Source organism: Alosa sapidissima, chromosome 10 (genome assembly GCF_018492685.1).
Source record: "Alosa sapidissima isolate fAloSap1 chromosome 10, fAloSap1.pri, whole genome shotgun sequence".
In the NCBI taxonomy this organism is placed as follows: domain Eukaryota; kingdom Metazoa; phylum Chordata; class Actinopteri; order Clupeiformes; family Clupeidae; genus Alosa; species Alosa sapidissima.
Window position 1 is genome coordinate 20,250,771 of NC_055966.1, and position 17,890 is coordinate 20,268,660.

The 17,890-nt window shown below is 41.7% G+C and overlaps 2 protein-coding genes across 9 annotated transcripts in view; one reads left to right on the plus strand and one right to left on the minus strand.

Moving 5' to 3' along the window:
* ndufaf6 (NADH:ubiquinone oxidoreductase complex assembly factor 6) lies at nt 1-9,600 on the minus strand. 8 transcript variants are annotated; one of them, XM_042105807.1, is made up of 9 exons: nt 9,494-9,600; nt 7,809-7,908; nt 7,507-7,629; nt 7,340-7,396; nt 7,114-7,216; nt 5,037-5,170; nt 2,515-2,616; nt 1,673-1,729; nt 1-244 (listed from the first exon to the last, which is right to left on the minus strand). In XM_042105807.1, coding segments are annotated over exons 1-9 (807 nt in total). In that variant the 5' UTR covers nt 9,496-9,600; the 3' UTR covers nt 1-115. The 8 variants fall into 8 exon arrangements, with proteins under 8 accessions (XP_041961741.1, XP_041961740.1, XP_041961745.1 ...); XM_042105806.1 differs by lacking the exon at nt 9,494-9,600 and adding an exon at nt 8,730-8,944; XM_042105811.1 differs by lacking the exon at nt 9,494-9,600 and adding an exon at nt 8,735-8,940 and having other exon boundaries at nt 7,805-7,908.
* nagpa (N-acetylglucosamine-1-phosphodiester alpha-N-acetylglucosaminidase) overlaps nt 9,001-17,890 on the plus strand; it is a 19,631-nt gene continuing 10,741 nt past the window's right edge. The window contains exons 1-5 of the mRNA XM_042105760.1: nt 9,001-9,392; nt 10,986-11,459; nt 13,688-13,827; nt 16,208-16,316; nt 17,630-17,758. Of these exons, the coding sequence (XP_041961694.1) occupies nt 9,304-9,392; nt 10,986-11,459; nt 13,688-13,827; nt 16,208-16,316; nt 17,630-17,758 (941 nt within the window). The 5' untranslated portion in view covers nt 9,001-9,303. The remainder of the gene's footprint in view (nt 9,393-10,985; nt 11,460-13,687; nt 13,828-16,207; nt 16,317-17,629; nt 17,759-17,890) is intronic.

Genomic DNA, 17,890 nt, shown 5'->3' on the forward strand with positions numbered 1-17,890 from the left:
TGGTCAATATGATTTATTTCAGTATATGCTCACTGAATCAGTGCCATGATATGACTTCATCTGAACTGAGTGAATTCTTTAATATCTGCTATAAAAAAATAGCCTGTGTTTAACATCAGTACGTCTCTTTCCACGACCTGAAATACAGCTGTAAGGGAAGCAGGGGGTTGCGCTTCTGTAGACTGGGGTGGAACACGTCAAAGTCGACCTTCCTCACTCGCTGCAGGTAGTCCTCCAGAACAACCTGCGGTTTTACGAGACAAAAGAAGCATGCTTTCATCTTCAACATGGCATTTCAGATACATTCAACTCTATATCTGCAGCATACTCATTCTTCTTTGAAGGGAATCACTCTGACAACTAAATAACCTGTTACAGAGAGTGGTGTTTCACATATTATTTATCTTTCTGGACAGTGTCCTAATGCGCACCGCAAATAGTGAGAGTTTTTGCCCTTATACCTGAAACTTCTTGTAGACGTTCAGGTGAGGTGGACAAAGAAAAGTGCTGTTAAATGTAAGCCAAGCAAAAAAAAATGTGAGTCCTCAGTGCATCAGCACAAGAGCAGGTTGTGTTTGGATATTTATAGATGTGCAGGACTAAATGTCTGTGGACGTCGCAAAGGATAAAAAAAAAAAATCAGCTGTGATATAGCAAGGTAAAATGGGACTGTAAAGATGCAAAATCCATTTACTGCTTGGAGTGATTATGGCCCTTGTCAAACTCTGCCAGGAAAAGTAAAAATAAAGGCATTTTCTGTACTCCATGTACCCTCCAGGTCCAAGGACCCCACAAAACAGGCTGATTCAAATAAAGAAGGAAGCTCTGCACACTGTGGCACTATAGACTTCCCCTGAGGAAGGTCCCTGTGATCAAAACGTTACCCTTACAAAAGAGAAAATAACAAATCCTCTTGAAGCCACACTGCGCAGACCTTTCTCCTTCTTTAACCTACAGTTTTTCTGGCACCTGACATCCACCTGTTTGGTGGGCATACTTTTTCCTTCCCTAAAACGGGGGCTACATTGGGCACATAACTGAATCCTTCCGTTCGTGACGCGGATGCTGCAGCACTTAGCTTCCACTACAATCAATGGAAGTAGCTACACCAGACGTGATAGCAGCGTGTACGTTCGAAAAGATTAGACCAGTCTTCTAAATTGTTTTTACGTGTAGCGAACGGAACGCTACAGTTACGCACCTGGTGTAGCCCCCCTGTAAGCCTAACGCTCAATGGCGACGTGAGTGGTTAGGAAGGCTGTGTGCACACAAGACAAGCAGTTTTAACATAACTATCTTTGGTAACACTTTACTTGAAGGTATCTACATAAGAGTGACATGACACTGTTATAAACACATGACGCTGTCATGACACATGAACCCTAACCATAACCTGTCATGACGAAAACCGAATGACACTTAATGACAAACAACGTTTATGACTTGTTTATAATGTTTGACACGTTCACGACATAAACTCTTATGTAGATACCTTCAAGTAAAGTGTAACCCTATCTTTTAACCCTGTAAGACATGTGTGTTAAGGTTCAGATTGATGTGAGGCAAAAAAAACATCTGAATGGAATCCTATGAAGAAGAAGAGGAAGGGAAAAAAGAACTGCTCAAGTGGCGTGAGAGAGAGAGAGGTGATCAGTGTGGAGTAAACACTCACAGTTTGCAGGAAGGCGGCCGAGGCAGCAGCTGGAACACTCTTGCTGAATGATCTGGCCTGGGAGTCAAAAAAATCAATACACAGGTTTAATGGTTAAGACATGAATGAGGGAGCTCGCTCAGTGACACAGGAAGAGGAGGTTTGCTAGTGCAGCGTGGGTGGATATCAAGAACACAACTATGATTAGGGAGCAACAGCAACAAAAGTCACACACAGAGGTTTCTCAAACAGCAGTAAACCTTGGCAGGCTTCTATTTACCAGGGGTTGAGATGGAAGCTGTTTCCAGCCAGTCTTTCCAATAACGTAACAGACATTGACCCTCTGGTCCATCCTTCAACTACTCATGTGATCCAACAGAGAATGGGTGTCCATAGAGTCCAATTCTGAGATAAAACAATGGCTTGATTCGAACCATAAGCAACAGATTGGACTCAACCCGCACTGCCCTCATTTGGTGCCAGCCTTACTTGATAGCATTCCAGCAATGGGGGCTCATTAATGTCCCCGTCTGTGTCTGTATAACATTGAGCTACTGGCACTTGTCTGGCAACAACTAATTCTCTGTGATTAACTAAATGATTGTCTTTGAGACACGCATGCTGTAATACTTACTTTACAGGAACAATATGAATAATACAATGCCATGAATGTAATTACTAGTGAGTGGCAATGCAAAATGCAAAATGTTAACTGGTATCAAAGTCTGTTCTGACACTGTGAACATTTGCACTCTGTTGAATATCTGGGTAGGAAATGATTATGTATGTATGTGTGTGTGTGTGTGTGTGCATGTGTCTGTGTGTGTGTGTCTGTCTGTCTGTTTGTGTGTGTGTGTACTTACATGCTGTAGATGCACATGAGCTTGACTGGCGATGTCATAAACCACATCCCTGACATTCTGCTCCCGGCTCCCGCGGATGAAGTCTTCTTGAGATACTCCGTGCTGAGCACAAAAGATGAGCATAAACCAGCATCTCCAGCACATCGACAGTAAACATCATCTGTCACTATTCCAGACTCAATCTCCTCTCCACAACCAGAAATGAGGCCAAGGCACCGTTTGTGTTCAATACACGCTCCTCCACACACATTCACACAAAAACATTTTCTCACTCGATTCTTTGTCTTTGCATGTTTGTGCCACCAACTTGTTTGAGCCATCTTTAAATCAACTGAAATATCCATTAAACAGTTACATGTTCATGCTTTCTTCAAAGTTGATCGTCTGCAGGGATCAACCAGTACTGCTCTGTATCATTAGGAAGACTACAAAAGCATTTTGCAAGACTGTGATGGTGCTTCATTAAAAAAAAAATCCTTTTTAATCTCTATTAATTGACTTTCAGCACAATCTGCTGGTTTCTGTTGAAAGCCACACAAAAGCTCTGATAGCTACGCCACCCTACATTTACACATATTGCTTGTGGTTAAAAACTCAATCCCCTTAACCTTCCAAATAGCTACAGATTCTCAAAAATGTGTGAGGTGAACAATGGCTTTCATTTTCCAAAATAGCCCCAGAGAATAATTGCAGAGAAGCTTGTCTTGATTGATCTGGAGGAGCACTTATTTTATTCTTTTAAGAGTGGTGTCTCACAGGGTCGCCTGCTATTGATGTAAAATTAGACTTGTTGGCCCAGGGACAGCCTGGGGTGTGTTTACAAATCAAGAAACATATTGACGAGAGTGTCTGGGTAAATAATATTGACATACCAGACACTGCCCAAGGGATTTCTCACTATTCATGGGTATCTCAAACAACAGAAAACAGAATACTGTTAACTGTCTGTTTTAGAAGAAACCTGTACAACATACAACAACAACAACAACAACAACAAACAACATATTCCAGGAGGACAAAAACCCAAAACGTAGTGTTTTTGCTGTTATAAAACCATTTGACAAAAAATGGTGTTATACAAAAAAAATGTCTAAAATTATATAACATGCAGAGCAATTACGACTAATACAAAGAAACTGGAATTAGTCACGTCATTGCTCTGATGCACCTTTTGAAGTTGTTGCTGTACTTGTCAGAGCCTTGTCATTATTACACATTTAGCAGAGTCCCAGAAAGACTGTGGGGGAACACTCAGAACTGACCTCTACATAAAAATGACAGGAAATGAGCGGGCAATTAATAGTCCAACACGCATAGACACAATGTTACAACAGTGCCCCCTGCTGTTAAATAGCTGCCTGACACCTAACCAATTATCTTTCACATGGCATGGCCAACCAGCGGTGATGATTGCTTACTCTGTGGGTAATAGAACATCTCTCTCTAATTTTTAACCCATCAGAGATCATGACCCTCCAGACAAATGCACAGGACTCTGGCTCAGGCAATGACAGGTTTATGCATTTAGGTTGACAGATGGTGTGAACTAAAAGCAGTGGTTTTGGCTTAATTCCTGCACACTGGTAGCCTGTAAAAATCCATACACGATGTGAATAGAGTCTGGTGACTAGATTGGGAAGCGTTTGCAACACTTGCATCACAACGGGCTCTAACTTTGAAATCATTGGTCCAGCTTTACAATCACATTGATCACAGATTCCTAACATTACTCCCTACTTTGCCTAAACTTCACAGACTGACAATAAACAGCATCAACAGTCAAGAAACAATGTATGTGGGTCTACCTTTACTGTAAATAAACAACTGCATTTTTTTTTATGTTTGCAGGTGTTCGTGCTTGCGTTTATCACAATAAGTTTCGGTTTCGTCTTACCCTCTCGTCGCTGATTGACATTGTCCTTGTCTGAGGGAAACGGTTATGAACTATGGTGTTCGAGACTAGATCTCCCTGAAAGAAGATCTAGGTGGGCGGGGCCAGGCTAGCGCATGGCCTCCTACCCACACACTATCTCTATTTGTACTACCGTCACCATATAGTTCTCTCCTACTCTACTCTGCCTCTATTTAAACCTATGGTGCAATCAGTGTGTGTGTGTGTGTGTGTGCGCATGCATGCGTGTGACACAGCTGTATGCTGGGAGGATGAGTGCATGAAGATCAGCAGGTCAGGCAGCCTGCCTCCTCCTGCTGCTGTGGTTCCTCCGCTCCCTTCCCATTGCAAAACTGTAATAGCCTAGCCCCACTGACACCATTAACACCAGGGCCAGCAGCTCACTTCTCCGATAGAAAAGGCACTGATGTAACCCATGAGCTGATGTAACCCATGGCTTTGCAGTTTATTCCCATTGAATCAATCACACATTTTTAAGGCAAGTCACCATCTCTGCAATAAAAGCTTTTAATTAATAAACATGGCTCATATGACCTAATAGCAATTTTCACATAGTCACTACTCACTACATATGCTACTGTTTGTTGTTGAATATGAATGTTTCACCCACTAGCATGCAGATGTCCATAGGGAGGTAGACCCTTCTCCGGCGGCTGTTGTATGGTGTCGCTCTCAGGCACGTGACGATGCCATGTGCCTTGCCAATGTGGCTGGCTGCATGGTCCGCATGTACATCTTTTATCCCTGAATAGAGTGGTAAAGAGTGCATCATACAGCGTTAACACACGACAGCCGAAATGTACTGGGATTGTTGAAAAACATGCCACAAATAAAATAAAAATAATTAAAACACACATGACTGTTTGAACAAATCCAAAACCTTCAGATAGATGATGGCCTGAGAAGTTGATTTGGACAGACATAATTGTTTTTTTGAACTTGAAGGAAGAAACGGTTTCCCTTTCATTTGTTCTCTTTTTTGGAGGAGAAACACTTTGACTATCAACTCCTCCAAAAAAACAACAACAAAGTAACCATCAGATATTTCCCCTCCACTCTCTGAATTGCCACTGCCTTTCATCATCATCATCATCATCATCATCTCAGATTCGATTTAAGAAAATCCAGCCTGGCCGCACCCCGCCTTGTATCTCCACTCATTTTCATTTCACTGATACTAGTTTAGCTCCTCTTTATGCGTTTACGTTTCCCTCAGCCATCAGGATGAAAGGCCAACCAGCGAGTTACATGAAATTCTTGCCAAAAGGTTTAATAATGGACAACAATTGTTTTAAACAGAGAACACAGAGAGTAATACTGCCAAGCTAATAAAATCCAAGCAAACACTGTACATGTCCCTAGTGAGGTCATAGTTTACTCTGTGCCTCTCCATTAGATAACATTAGTTCACTTCATGCATGATTCATGAATGAACATGGACAAAGCGTGATCTTTACAATTAAGGAAGCACATTTCATTTCATGTCATTATCACAACATTTCATCACATAGCCTAGCAAAAAATAGACTTCACGAAATTTCACTTTTGCTTTGAGGTTTGTTTATAAAGAGTCAAGACGTGCTTGAGGAGTGTACAGTAGATCCATAATTTAAAAACTCACTGTTGAGATTCAATGGCAGCTGCTTCACATAATATCAATGTATCTATGCTAATGAAGCTGTCGACTGACACCTGCAGTTTCGAATACAGTAGAGAGACTGGGATAACAATACCAGCCTCTATTACAAACAAATCAAGAGACCGGTAAATATAAACGCTGCTCGACAATAGTCCAGACGTCTGTGCAAATGTATGGATGACTTCGGTCAAATTGGAAAGAAATGGACAGATTTGAACGAAGTAGGCTCTGGGATTATGACTTCACGTCAAGGTAAAACTGAAGATGCACAGTCGGTAAGCTCCAATATCCAAAGTGGGTGATTATAACAGGGTTTTCACTATTTAACAATGTAGCCTCATGGATAAGGTAATGTCGGGAAATATGCCACTGTGTAACGCTGTAATAGGGGAAAACATGAAGCTGTATCAGCATATTAAGCACCAAATTTGATACTTAATATTCATTTGTAACGTTCTGTGTAACCTATATGTATTTAGAACTAGGCCTACTGCCGACATTGAGCAATATGCTGTTTCACCTTGTAGTGGCGCTCGACCTTAATACAGCCCTCCGGAGCGCATAGCTGGAAAGGTGCTTGCAGAATGCGCGCAAGAGTTGTATACATAAGAAACGCCCAGATTTTGGGGTTGCTCCTCCCAAGACACGTAACTCCCTATATCCCGCGTAAATTACAGATTTAAGCGAAGGGGAGAAATCCCCTTCGCTTAAATCGCGTTCTGAGTGAAATGCACGTAGTTAGGCGCTTTTTTTTTACTTATGCACCCTTACGCACATGGGAGAATTCCCCCCCTTGTGCATTTCGTTTAACTTTACTTTCAATAGTTTGAAATTTACTATAATGTGGACAAATGTTCAGAGAAACTGGGACTGTGTTTTTGTCATCACTTTAAAAGTCAAAGAGCACTTTTGTTTTGGACAATAACAACTACATATTTGATGTAAAGGTCTACCCTTGAGGGTGTTCGGAGACAACTGAACTGTGACACATAAGGTCTGAAAAGGCTCACAAGTAATTAAATAATCAGTGTGTGGACTGCCAGCTCACCTATGGTCTCCAGTAGAAGGTAAAGCAGTGAGGACTGGGTGTTCTCAGAGTAAGCCTCCAGCTCTTGAAGGTTCCTGTAAGCCCTGTCTTCTAGGTCTTTCTCCTGTGAACACCAAACAAGCACATAATAGTATGTCCAGTGCTGAGAAAACATGTTTGGTAAAGAATAAAGTGATGTAGGGTGAAATAGCTGAAAACATGTCATGGACTAGTGAGTTTTTCGTACTCTTTCAGATATGATTCTCAACAACCACCTTTTGGTCAGCGTATGTGTACGGGCAGCCTGTAAATATAAGCAGAATGAATGTTTTGTGCCATATTATGTCAAACAAAACAATAAAGGCATTTCAAGATGCAGAAAGCCAAAGAGATAACAAAAGAGGTTGCGCCAACCTTCCATAGTTCAGTGCTAATCGGTTGGAGTGGGGGGTCATCCCTGTATATTTCTTCCACTGCTGTTCTCCAGAATTGCATACGCATTAAACCAATAGTTTTCTGAGAAACTGAATCCTTCACCTAAAACAGGAAACAACCCACCGAGGTTAACACCTCCAACACAGCAGCATCCTCTCCCAAATACAGGCAAACATGACCAGCATGCAACTGCAAACAGCGGGAACACTTTGAGCGACATAACAAGTTATTTTACGACTTGTTTCTGTTGCTTTTTAATTTGCTTAAGTTGGAATACCTGCCTGTGCCAGTTCTACATTAAAAGCCCTCAGGGCCAAGGCGGATCGGCGCGCGGCTTCAGGTAAGAGTAGTGCAGACAGAAATCCGTCATAGTCCCGCGACCTAACAAATAATAGGACAGCTGAATAAACGGACCACTGAACCTCAGGACCATGGAATGAATCATAGTTAAAATGTTACATAAGAGAGGTTACACATGTGTTTACACTTAACTCTTGTAAGGTGTTCATATCTTTGTTACACAGCCAATGTTCCCGGGTCTGGTGGACCAACCACATTAATAGGCTTTAAAATCAATACAGCCATAGGGCAATTCCACGGAAAATGGACTTTTTGTCACATCCATAACGCCAGTGAAATGCCTTGGCATTTGTATGATGTGAATGATAACATGCATTTTTTCTCATGTACATTCTTCAGCCAAAAATAGCAAATGCTCAAAATGCATGTAATCATGGACATCATACCATACCATCACATTGTATTGCCGTTATGGATGTTATGACAGCACCTACAATTATTACACTCGTGTCCAGTAGACCCAAACACCTCATATGTGTGTGTGTGTGTGTGTGTGTGTGTGTGTGTGTGTGTGTGTTGGGGGGGGGGGGGGGGGCGGGGTTCTTCACAGAAAATGAGCCAAGGCCAATGAGTTTGAGTTAGAAGAAATAAATAGCATAATTTTTCTATAAAAGATAAGTTTTTAACATTGAAAACGGGTCCCACACAGACCCGAACACCTATAGTGAGTAGCCTACCCACAACGGTAAGAGTAAGAAGAGCTATCGGTAAACAACCTTCAGCTGTCAAGCGTTGGCTATTTCTTAAGTTTACGTTAGTAAGCTAATGTAAACACATTTCACATCATACATGCATGCGTCATGAACCTGAAGCAAGCTCCGGGCCATAGCTATTCTAGTTACCTTACAAGATCAATGCAGTATTTTTCGTTGTGTTGATTACTTGAGTTTGTTGATGCTCTCAAACACTTCACTTCTGTCGGTCTTTGTATGCAAATAAAATATGGTAATATCTTATTATGAAGGGAGGATTTGGTGGAGAGCAGCCCATGTTTAACGCTCATGGATGCCATGTTGACAAGCCGCATACCCTTCAACTTTCACCTTTTCCCTTGTGTTACACACTTATCACTCCGACACCACAAAAGTGTTCCGCCTAGTATATTTCTGGTAACATTATGGCAACATTGTGTTAGTTTAGGACCATTCTAAAAATTGAATGCATGTTGCATGTTCTATCTAAATTACATTTTCGTGCGAAATTAATTTTGCATGGGGTGAAGTCGCGTAGTAGTTAACGTAGCTGACGTTGAAGCCAACGTTACTTCCCTACTCATCATCTTAGAATATTTTTTTGGCTAGTCTGGGGCATCATGTGATAGACCCGGATAAGCAAACACGAATGCTTCTAACATGATGAACGTTTAGGTTGTGTGATATCTCGCTAGGACGAAGTTTAATTCGTGGACTCTATCTTATGGCAATATTATTAAACTGTATGTACTGTTATGTATGGTTTTCTCTCCTATTATGCGCTGTAGGGTCAACGGAAGGTGTGAATACACGGTAAGATCAATGAACTGTTAACTAAAGGAAACTTTTCTTGCTGTACAACCAAGGGCAGTATTAACGTTAATCTCAAATGAATCTCATTTAGACAGACTTACATGAGCTTCGAGAGTTAGTTTGGGAACGATATGAGAAGTGTGAACGTTAGTTAAGATGTCCAATTAAAGATTACATTAGCTGAATCGTTTAAATTTTTCAAAATGAAATGTTTGGTAACGTTGTCCTGTTGCATGTGGTCTCGTCATCAGGCGCAAACGAAACGAACACTTGCCTATTAGTTTTAGTTCCGTGAGTCAGCCAACCAACAGTCTTTCACTGCCTTTGTTTTGAGAAGATTGCAGTGATTTGTAGTCTAATCAATGCCTTTTGGTGCAGGTAGACAGAAGCTCAATTTTATGAATGCGTTGTAAGTGACAGTTGTCATTGATTGTGAAACAGTATTCGACAGGACTGAACCAACTAGGCTACTAGACCACAAGAGGGTAGTGTTGTGTAGAACCTACTAGACCACAAGAGGGTAGTGTTGACCAACATACATAAGGAACGGGGGTGGGGGAGTGCATGTCTAGTCTGCTCAAGAAATAGGCAAAGCATAGGGGTTGGGGAACCTTGACACTGGGTGCCCACGTTGAAGGATGTGTACAATATGGTCATATGACACCAGGGTTAAACGCGTCAGGCCTTGCATAACAGTTACACAATCGTTGACCCCATGTGAGATACTTCACCTGGTGGGTTGTTTTTCATGTGTTGTATTTGTTCTCTGCAATAAAATGTTGACTAAAAAGAGGAATAAAAAAAACATCTTTTGGAAATTGATTTTAATGCCTTAATTAAAAAAAAAAAAAAAGATAAATCCAACCTTGTAAGGACACCAATTTTCTTTGTGAAAATCATGTATCGTAAATAAATAAATGTTATTCCTTAAAATACAGGTATGCATCCTTATAAAGTTCTCTTGGCCTTTGGAATTAAAATACCCCCACCCTTCACCATACCTAGAGATTGGCATGGTTTTATTTCAGTTAGCCTAATAGCTGGTTTGATTTGCATTGAGAGATGATCTTATGGAAAGTAGCCCATGCCAATCTCTAGGTATGTGATTATGTGGGGCTATGTTAATTATTTTAATTCCAAAAGTCAAGGGAACTTTATCAGAATGCATAGTGTCCTGGATCCATGAAATAACTGGACTTTAAAAATAAAAATCTGCCTGCTTCTAGGGGAATTTAACATAGGGAGTTCTTTACTTATGCCCCCTGTATTTTAAGGAATAACATTTATTTATTTACGATACATGATTCATTCATAAAGAAAATTGGTGTCCTTAAATGTTGGATTTTTCCTCATTTCTTTAATTAAGGCATTAAGATCAATTTCCAAAAGATGATTTGTATTCCTCTTTTTAGTCAGCTTTAGCATGGGGGTCTTAACTTATGCACAGCAATGTATATCAGCTTTCAGTACAATGTCAACTTTACAGCTAATTTCTCCAGAAAGTGTTCCAAGTCATTACCTATTGTCTGTCTCTATTATTACCTACTGTGAGATGTTAGCCATGAGTTTATTAATTTCCCATAATCTCTACAGATATTCTCTAGGCGATGACCTTCTATTACCCTACCCCGCTGGGTCCCAGCATGGCTCTCCCCATTCCCACCGGCACGTGAGAGACTGCCAGCCTGTTGTCCATGGTAACGTCACCCACGAGACCTGGCCTGCCCACAACCGCAGTGTATCCCCTGTGGCTGAGTCCAGGGTGTTTGTGTCAGCCATATCCTCCAGGTGGGTGAGCGGTCACATCACTGTGGTCAGCGACCCCCTGAGGACCGTGTCCGTGTTGGAGCCCGGGGGCCAGGGGGGCTGCCAGCAGCGCCGGAGGACACAGGTGTCAGAGACAGCCAGACCGAAGAAGTGCCTGTACGCGCAGAACGGAGGTTTCTTTGACACGAAAAATTTCTCTTGTCTGGGAAACGTGGTGAGCGATGGAGAAATGGTGCAGGACAGTCGAGGAGTGCAGAACGCTCAGTTTGGGATCAGGAAGGATGGCACACTGGTCTTTGGGTGAGACACACATTCACTTCAGTGAACTCGGTGAAGTTAGAAGTTTAAGTTACTGGATAAGTATAAAAAATGGCAAACCGGCTCAATTTCCTTTTCATGCCTCATACTTACCACAAACAATGGTCAATTTGGCTTCGTGCTGCTGTAGGGAGTAGTTGGCTATTACTGGTGTTGTTCAAGGACACTTAAAGGTGCAGTCAGCGATCATACCTGATTTCAAGCCCATTTCGTGAGTACACTGTAAAAAAAACTGGTCTCTGTAGGCAGCCCAGGCTCTTAAAAGTGGAAACAAAGTAGGGGCAGCCTGTCCTCCTAACAAAAATGACACCCTATGCCTAGTTTCTCTGGGAATACTGAAGGTAGGAGTGAGCTACCTCTGTGGTGTGTTTCGTTTGGTCATTGGTTAAAATATAATGTACATTGTTTTGGACAAAAGTGTCTGTTAATAATTTTGAATACAAACGTAAACATAAACAAACACGACTTCCTACGCAATCACTGACTGCATCTTTAAGCATACATCCAGAAAAAGGCAGAGCTGACGGTCATTAGGTTCTCTGATGTTGGTTATACCTTTTTTTACAGTTTCTAGAATGAAATATAAATATAAATTGCTGACTGAAATTAGAAATAGACTTAAGCTGCCTTTCTTTGGGTGTGACATGGTTTATTCCTGTCCCCACATTCAGTCATTGTTGTGGAGGTCCAGTCCGTTGCTACATGGGAATTAGAGTAGAATCTGTATTCAGGAACTGTGTAGAAACTGTGGGAACTAAGAACCTCGGAAGATCTCTGACCTCACATGAACCTCATGATATTTTCATGTTCTGCGAAAAAAGGCGGCATCCTTCGGAGAGAGAAAGCTATTTTGAAGCAGTTTTTTCTTTGTGGTTCTGGGACAAAGCGTGCTTGTTTATGCTGACGTTTATGAACTCCTCTGCGTGGTGTAAATCCATAGTTGCTCCAAAGCCACCCCAAATAGCATGTCAGATGATTGAATTGAACAGTCACAGTTGTATAGTGTGAATGTTGCTCAGGATGTCATGTGAGGAGGGGAATTTAAGTATTTAAGGTCTGTTTGATCTAAACAGTGGATATGAAACACAATCTTTTACTCCACAACAGCAGCAGCACCTAAACACTATTGCGTAATGTGTCTGTTGTTCCCTGGAAAAACAGGCAACACAAACGGCACTTGGTGTCCATTTAAGTTAGACAAGCTGTCAACCAGTAAAAGTTATGGGCCAGCTTGGAATGTTTTCTGCACGGGAAGGTGAAAACAAAACAAAAAAAAACATTCAGGAAGTACCAGAATCGATAACAAACTCAATAAAATAAAAAAGTCAGCTACCTGGAACAGAGAGTGGAGCCGGCGTTGGGCAATTGACACCTAAGCTGACCTTCTGTCAGTGGGTTAATGTTGCAGTGGGCTAGGTCCATTGAGAGATCTACAGCCAATTGTTATCTATCCCTTTTAAAGCAATCTCTGTGGTTATGCAAGATGTTTTGCCTGTCTTTCCTGTGAGTGGGATTGCTTAAAAAAACAGAAATGTTCTTTTTTGTAGTTGCCAAATGTCTCTGGTCAAGCATGTGTTGTAAAATGTGTTTTGGACATCACTGTTGTTTGGTCTAAACATAATGTCTAAACATACATTTTGTATTAATGCTTTTTAATATGACTTTTTCAGCCATTTCTTACTGAATAAATTTATTTTCCAGAGAAAATGTGGCATTCTATTACTGGTTGTTTTTCCCTTGCTCTGTGGCCTAACATGTAGCTCTGGGCCCTAACATGTAGGTCTAGGGCCTAACATGTAATTGATCCCAAGTGTAATCACATGACCGCCAGCTCTCTGGGAATTAGTGCACACTGAGTTACTGTACCTCCACAAGCACATCAGTGTGTTTATGATCCATGACCTCCTGATGGTTCTCTGGGGGCAGCCATGGCCTACTGGTTACTTGTAACCGGTTCGAAACCCGACCATAGGCCACGGCTGAAGTGAGCAAGGCACCTAACCCCTCACTGCTCCCCGAGCACCGCTGTTGTAGCAGGCAGCTCACTGCGCCGGGATTAGGGTGTGCTTCACCTCACTGTGTGTTCACTGTGTGCTGAGTGTGTTTCACTAATTCACGGATTGGGATAAATGCAGAGACCAAATTTCCCTCACGGGATCAAAACAGTATATATACTTATACTGATGGTTCTCTGTGCTCCCTGGCCGTAGGTACCTGTCTGAGGAGGACGTACTGGAGCGAGAGAACCCGTTTGTGCAGCTGCTCTCCGGGGTGGTGTGGCTGCTCAGGAACGGGGAGGTGTACATCAATGAGAGCATGAAGGCCGAGTGCAGCAAGTCCCAGCAGACAGGTACTTTCATATCCTCTGTATTAGCCGCATCATGTATAAACGGCATGACAGTGTTTTGTGCAAATAAAAAAAAAAATATGTAATGACCTTATTTATTAACCTCATATCTGAAGAAATGTTGCAAGTTGGTTAATAGACAGGAAGAGATGGTAAAGCTGGGGAGGAGTAGAGTTCAGTTCAGTTCAGATAACTTTATTAGTCCCCGAGGGGCCATTCGGTTAGGGTTAGGGTTACAGCCAATCCATCCATTAACGGTTAAAAAGTGCATTAGCATACAATGTATGCACTGTGAAAAATAATAAATAGACAAATAAGTAAGTAAGTACGAGCTGACAAATAAGTAAGTAAGTACTTATTTGTCTATTTATTATTTTTTAAAAATGGAGAGCGTAGAATAGAGGCATAGTTTGGTTGGCATGGTGTTGACAGTGGGCAGGGCCATTAGCAGAATTTGACAGCTGTACAAGTTTGGCCCTGTTGAGGAGTAAAGACTTGTCTGAAACGGTAAAATAGTTTAAAAGGTTTCATTGCGTTTTTGTGGGAAACTGAGAAATTTCTGTGGTTTCCGTGAAGACAACTTTCAGTTGCCCCTCTAGACAAATCTGTAATTTTGTTTATGAAAGATAGTGGCAAAATGATTACATGAGGGTATCCTTACAAAAACATAGGGCCTCTACGCAAATGAGTGTCCAACTTTTGATTTCAAAGCAAGTTCCTTCATATTGTGAAGCAATTACAGACTCATTAAACTTTAGTCAGAGCCAGTTTATAGTTTTTGAACTGTTTAAATAACATTTCAGTGGTGACACAAATATGATATTTGAAGACTTATTCAGGGCTCCAGACTAACTTTTTGCACTGGTGCGCCTAACTTTTTTTCGTATGTGCACCAGCACAAAAGTTAGGTGCACCCAAATTTTCAACCACATCGCATTTAACACCGCAGCAAGTTCACTTTTCTTCCTTAGTTACTGTCCTATATAGGTTGTCCTATGACTTATGATTTACAATTCTACAAGAAAAGTAACTTAATGAAGAGTTGGTGCTTTAAGTGCTTCACTGAGCTGAAATTTAAACTTAAAACATCTCAAGATTAATTAAATAAAAATAACAGTGAGTAAATTAACAGTGCACGTCTTTTAAGGGCTTCAAACTGCACATCTCATGGCTCAATGTCTTACATACTATCCTTCATGATCTTTAGGCCTTGGCTAAACCAGCTCGCCATGCTAGAATCTTTCATAGAAATGTATTTGAGCACCATTTAAAGAGATGTTCCAAGTAGCCTGGGGGATTTTTATGTGATTTTGCAATGATGATTGCAATAATCATTTGACAGCCCCACAATGCAATTTACTTTTTAATTTTAGTATTTTTACATTTTCAATAAGAACATCACTATGGTTAATGCAGTAACGAAATGGTAGGCCTATTATTATAGGCTATTGCAATGACTTACCATGCTCAATCTAAATGTGTCCATTCAATTCACCGTACACAATGACCACAGTTATACATGCAGGGAATATTCGGGCTTTAAATGTAGCAGCGATATTCGGTTTGGGCCAAATACCGGATTAAATTGATTGATGCCATCAGAATGAGTTTACACAACTTGCGCCTTGTATGCATTGTTCGCAATTTTAAGATGTCTTTTCATCTGCAATGACTCCTATACATTTGGCGCAAGTGGCATTCTTGTACGTCGGGTTTACGTTCAAACTATTTTTCTGGTGAATAATTATTTCGGACTGAACTTAAGTGAACTGAAGTTTCAATAAGCCTATTGTAGGCAACGATAAACTTGATCATCATCTCGGGCTCGTCTGATCGGTTTGCTGCTGCCAGCCGCCGAAAGGCAGTGGGGAGAGGGGACATTTATCTCGGCCTATGTGACCACACTGTAATGCAACTTCATCCACTCTGTTTATCTGACGGGTCTCTGACCTCTCTCTCTCTCTCTCTCTCTCTCTCTCTCTGCAGCACACACATTTTCAGATTTACACACAGGCACTGGGCCACAGCCAATCGGGGGTAGGTCCCGCCCTTCACTAGGCCTATCTGTGATTTGTTTAAACCACGAAATTGGCCAAATATGTGTCTGTTATTGAACCAAAGGTAGAGTTTCAATGCGAACACTTCTTCCTCTCTCGAATAGCTGGTCGCACCGGTGCGACCTCCGGTTTTTTTTTTAGTCGCACTTTTGAAAAATTAGGTCGCATATGCGACCAAATTGGTCGCACTCTGGAGCCCTGTTATTTTTGGCATAAAAGCTGCAAAGTTTTGTACCACTGATGCTTGTCTGTTTCTGATGCCCATGGTCGTGTGCTCTCGTGTATGTCTTATTCCCTTGTGCATGTATGTGTCTCTGTGCTTGCAGGATCATTTGGGGAGTTTGTGAATGTGCTGTCGGCCAGGACAGCCGTGGGTCACGATGCTGAGGGCAGACTCGTCCTCTTCCACATTGACGGCCAGACGAAGACCCGAGGGTGAGAAATGCACAGAAAGAGTAGGGGGTGGGGGCAGGCGCGTGCGGTCCATATGGGCAGGTGGGGCAGCGAACTACCTGAAGCATCCTCCACAAAAAATAGTTCCTCAGCAAATCATGGCTCCAAGTCTATTTTTAATAATGTGATCATCACATTAACTATCTATAGTTTCTGTAGGCTTTACAACTATTTTTGGTCTATTGACATCAACTTTTGGATGATGGTGGTGATTCTCGTTGAGTTTAATGTGTCATGCAATGTTGGGGCAGGGCACCTCGACGATCGCATTAAATTAGAAGATAAGTTAACCCTGGTGTCTTCCTTGGATTAGCAGCTGGTAGATTTAATAGCATCCTTGGACAGAGCAAAAACGAGAAGGCAACGGTGTTCAAAGGTATGGCCACATAGTTCTACAACGAGTGGTCAGACATGACACCCAACTGTTTTCAGTTGCCGTTATAAAGCCCAACTACTTAAAAAAATATTAGATACATTAGTTAGCCAATTAGGCCAGACAGAACACAGAAAACTAGTTTTGTATGCTTCGCTGGTTTAACTTATGGGTTTAACGTGATGAGAATGGTGCAGACTTAATCAATTGATGGCCTTCTACTGACCTACAATTTTAATCCACTTACATTTCTGACCGTGACATGATTTAAGCATACAGCAAAGTCCTGTAAAATATGTAATTTTAATGTAGCCCAAAATGATAGGCTATTAAAAAAAAGACAGGGTTTTCTACCCTACCAAAATGTATGGTCACCGCACGCTACTGGGTGGCGGGTGGCTAGAGCAGAGCAGAAGACAAAGGGGGCGGGGGGGGTATGGGGGTGGAGAGAGAGAGAAGAAGGAAAGGGTGGGCGAAAGGCAGCAGTACTGCTTCACTATTGATTCCTTGTTCCGCGGGGGGGTTGGGGGTGTGAGTGAGTGAGGGAGTGACTTAATGGTCTTTGGGTTTAATGGGGCTTTCTGTAGTCAGTGGGGTGGTAAAGCAGGACGGCCTGACCACACTACACTACCTGTGTGTGTCACTGTTTCATCGCAGATGCTGAAATACTATTTTTACTCAAATGTTTCTTTTACACTTTCCCTCTACTGACATCAGTTAATAACATTCGGTTAACATTAACCAGAGTTGGGCATTATTGAAACAATATTTAATGATTGTGTGTGTGTGTGTGTGTGTGTGTGTGTGTGTGTGTGTGTGTGTGTGTGTGTGTGTGTGTGTGTGTGTGTGTCTGTGTAGAGCCTCGGGAGCCAGAGGCAAAATCTGTGCTGACATGTCCTTACTGACATGTGTTTGTGTGCAGCATGAACCTGTGGGAAGTGGCCATTTTCCTTCAGAGTCAGGGGGTCATCAACGCCATCAACCTGGACGGAGGAGGTTCCGCCACCTACGTGGTCAACGGTTCCCTGGCCAGCTACCCCTCTGACCACTGGTTGGCTATTGCATACACAAGCATAAACACACACACACACACACACACATGATTTACTTCATATTTATCATCTTATCATATTCTATAAATGAATAATGAACAATAACTTCAACATTATATGATAGATAGATG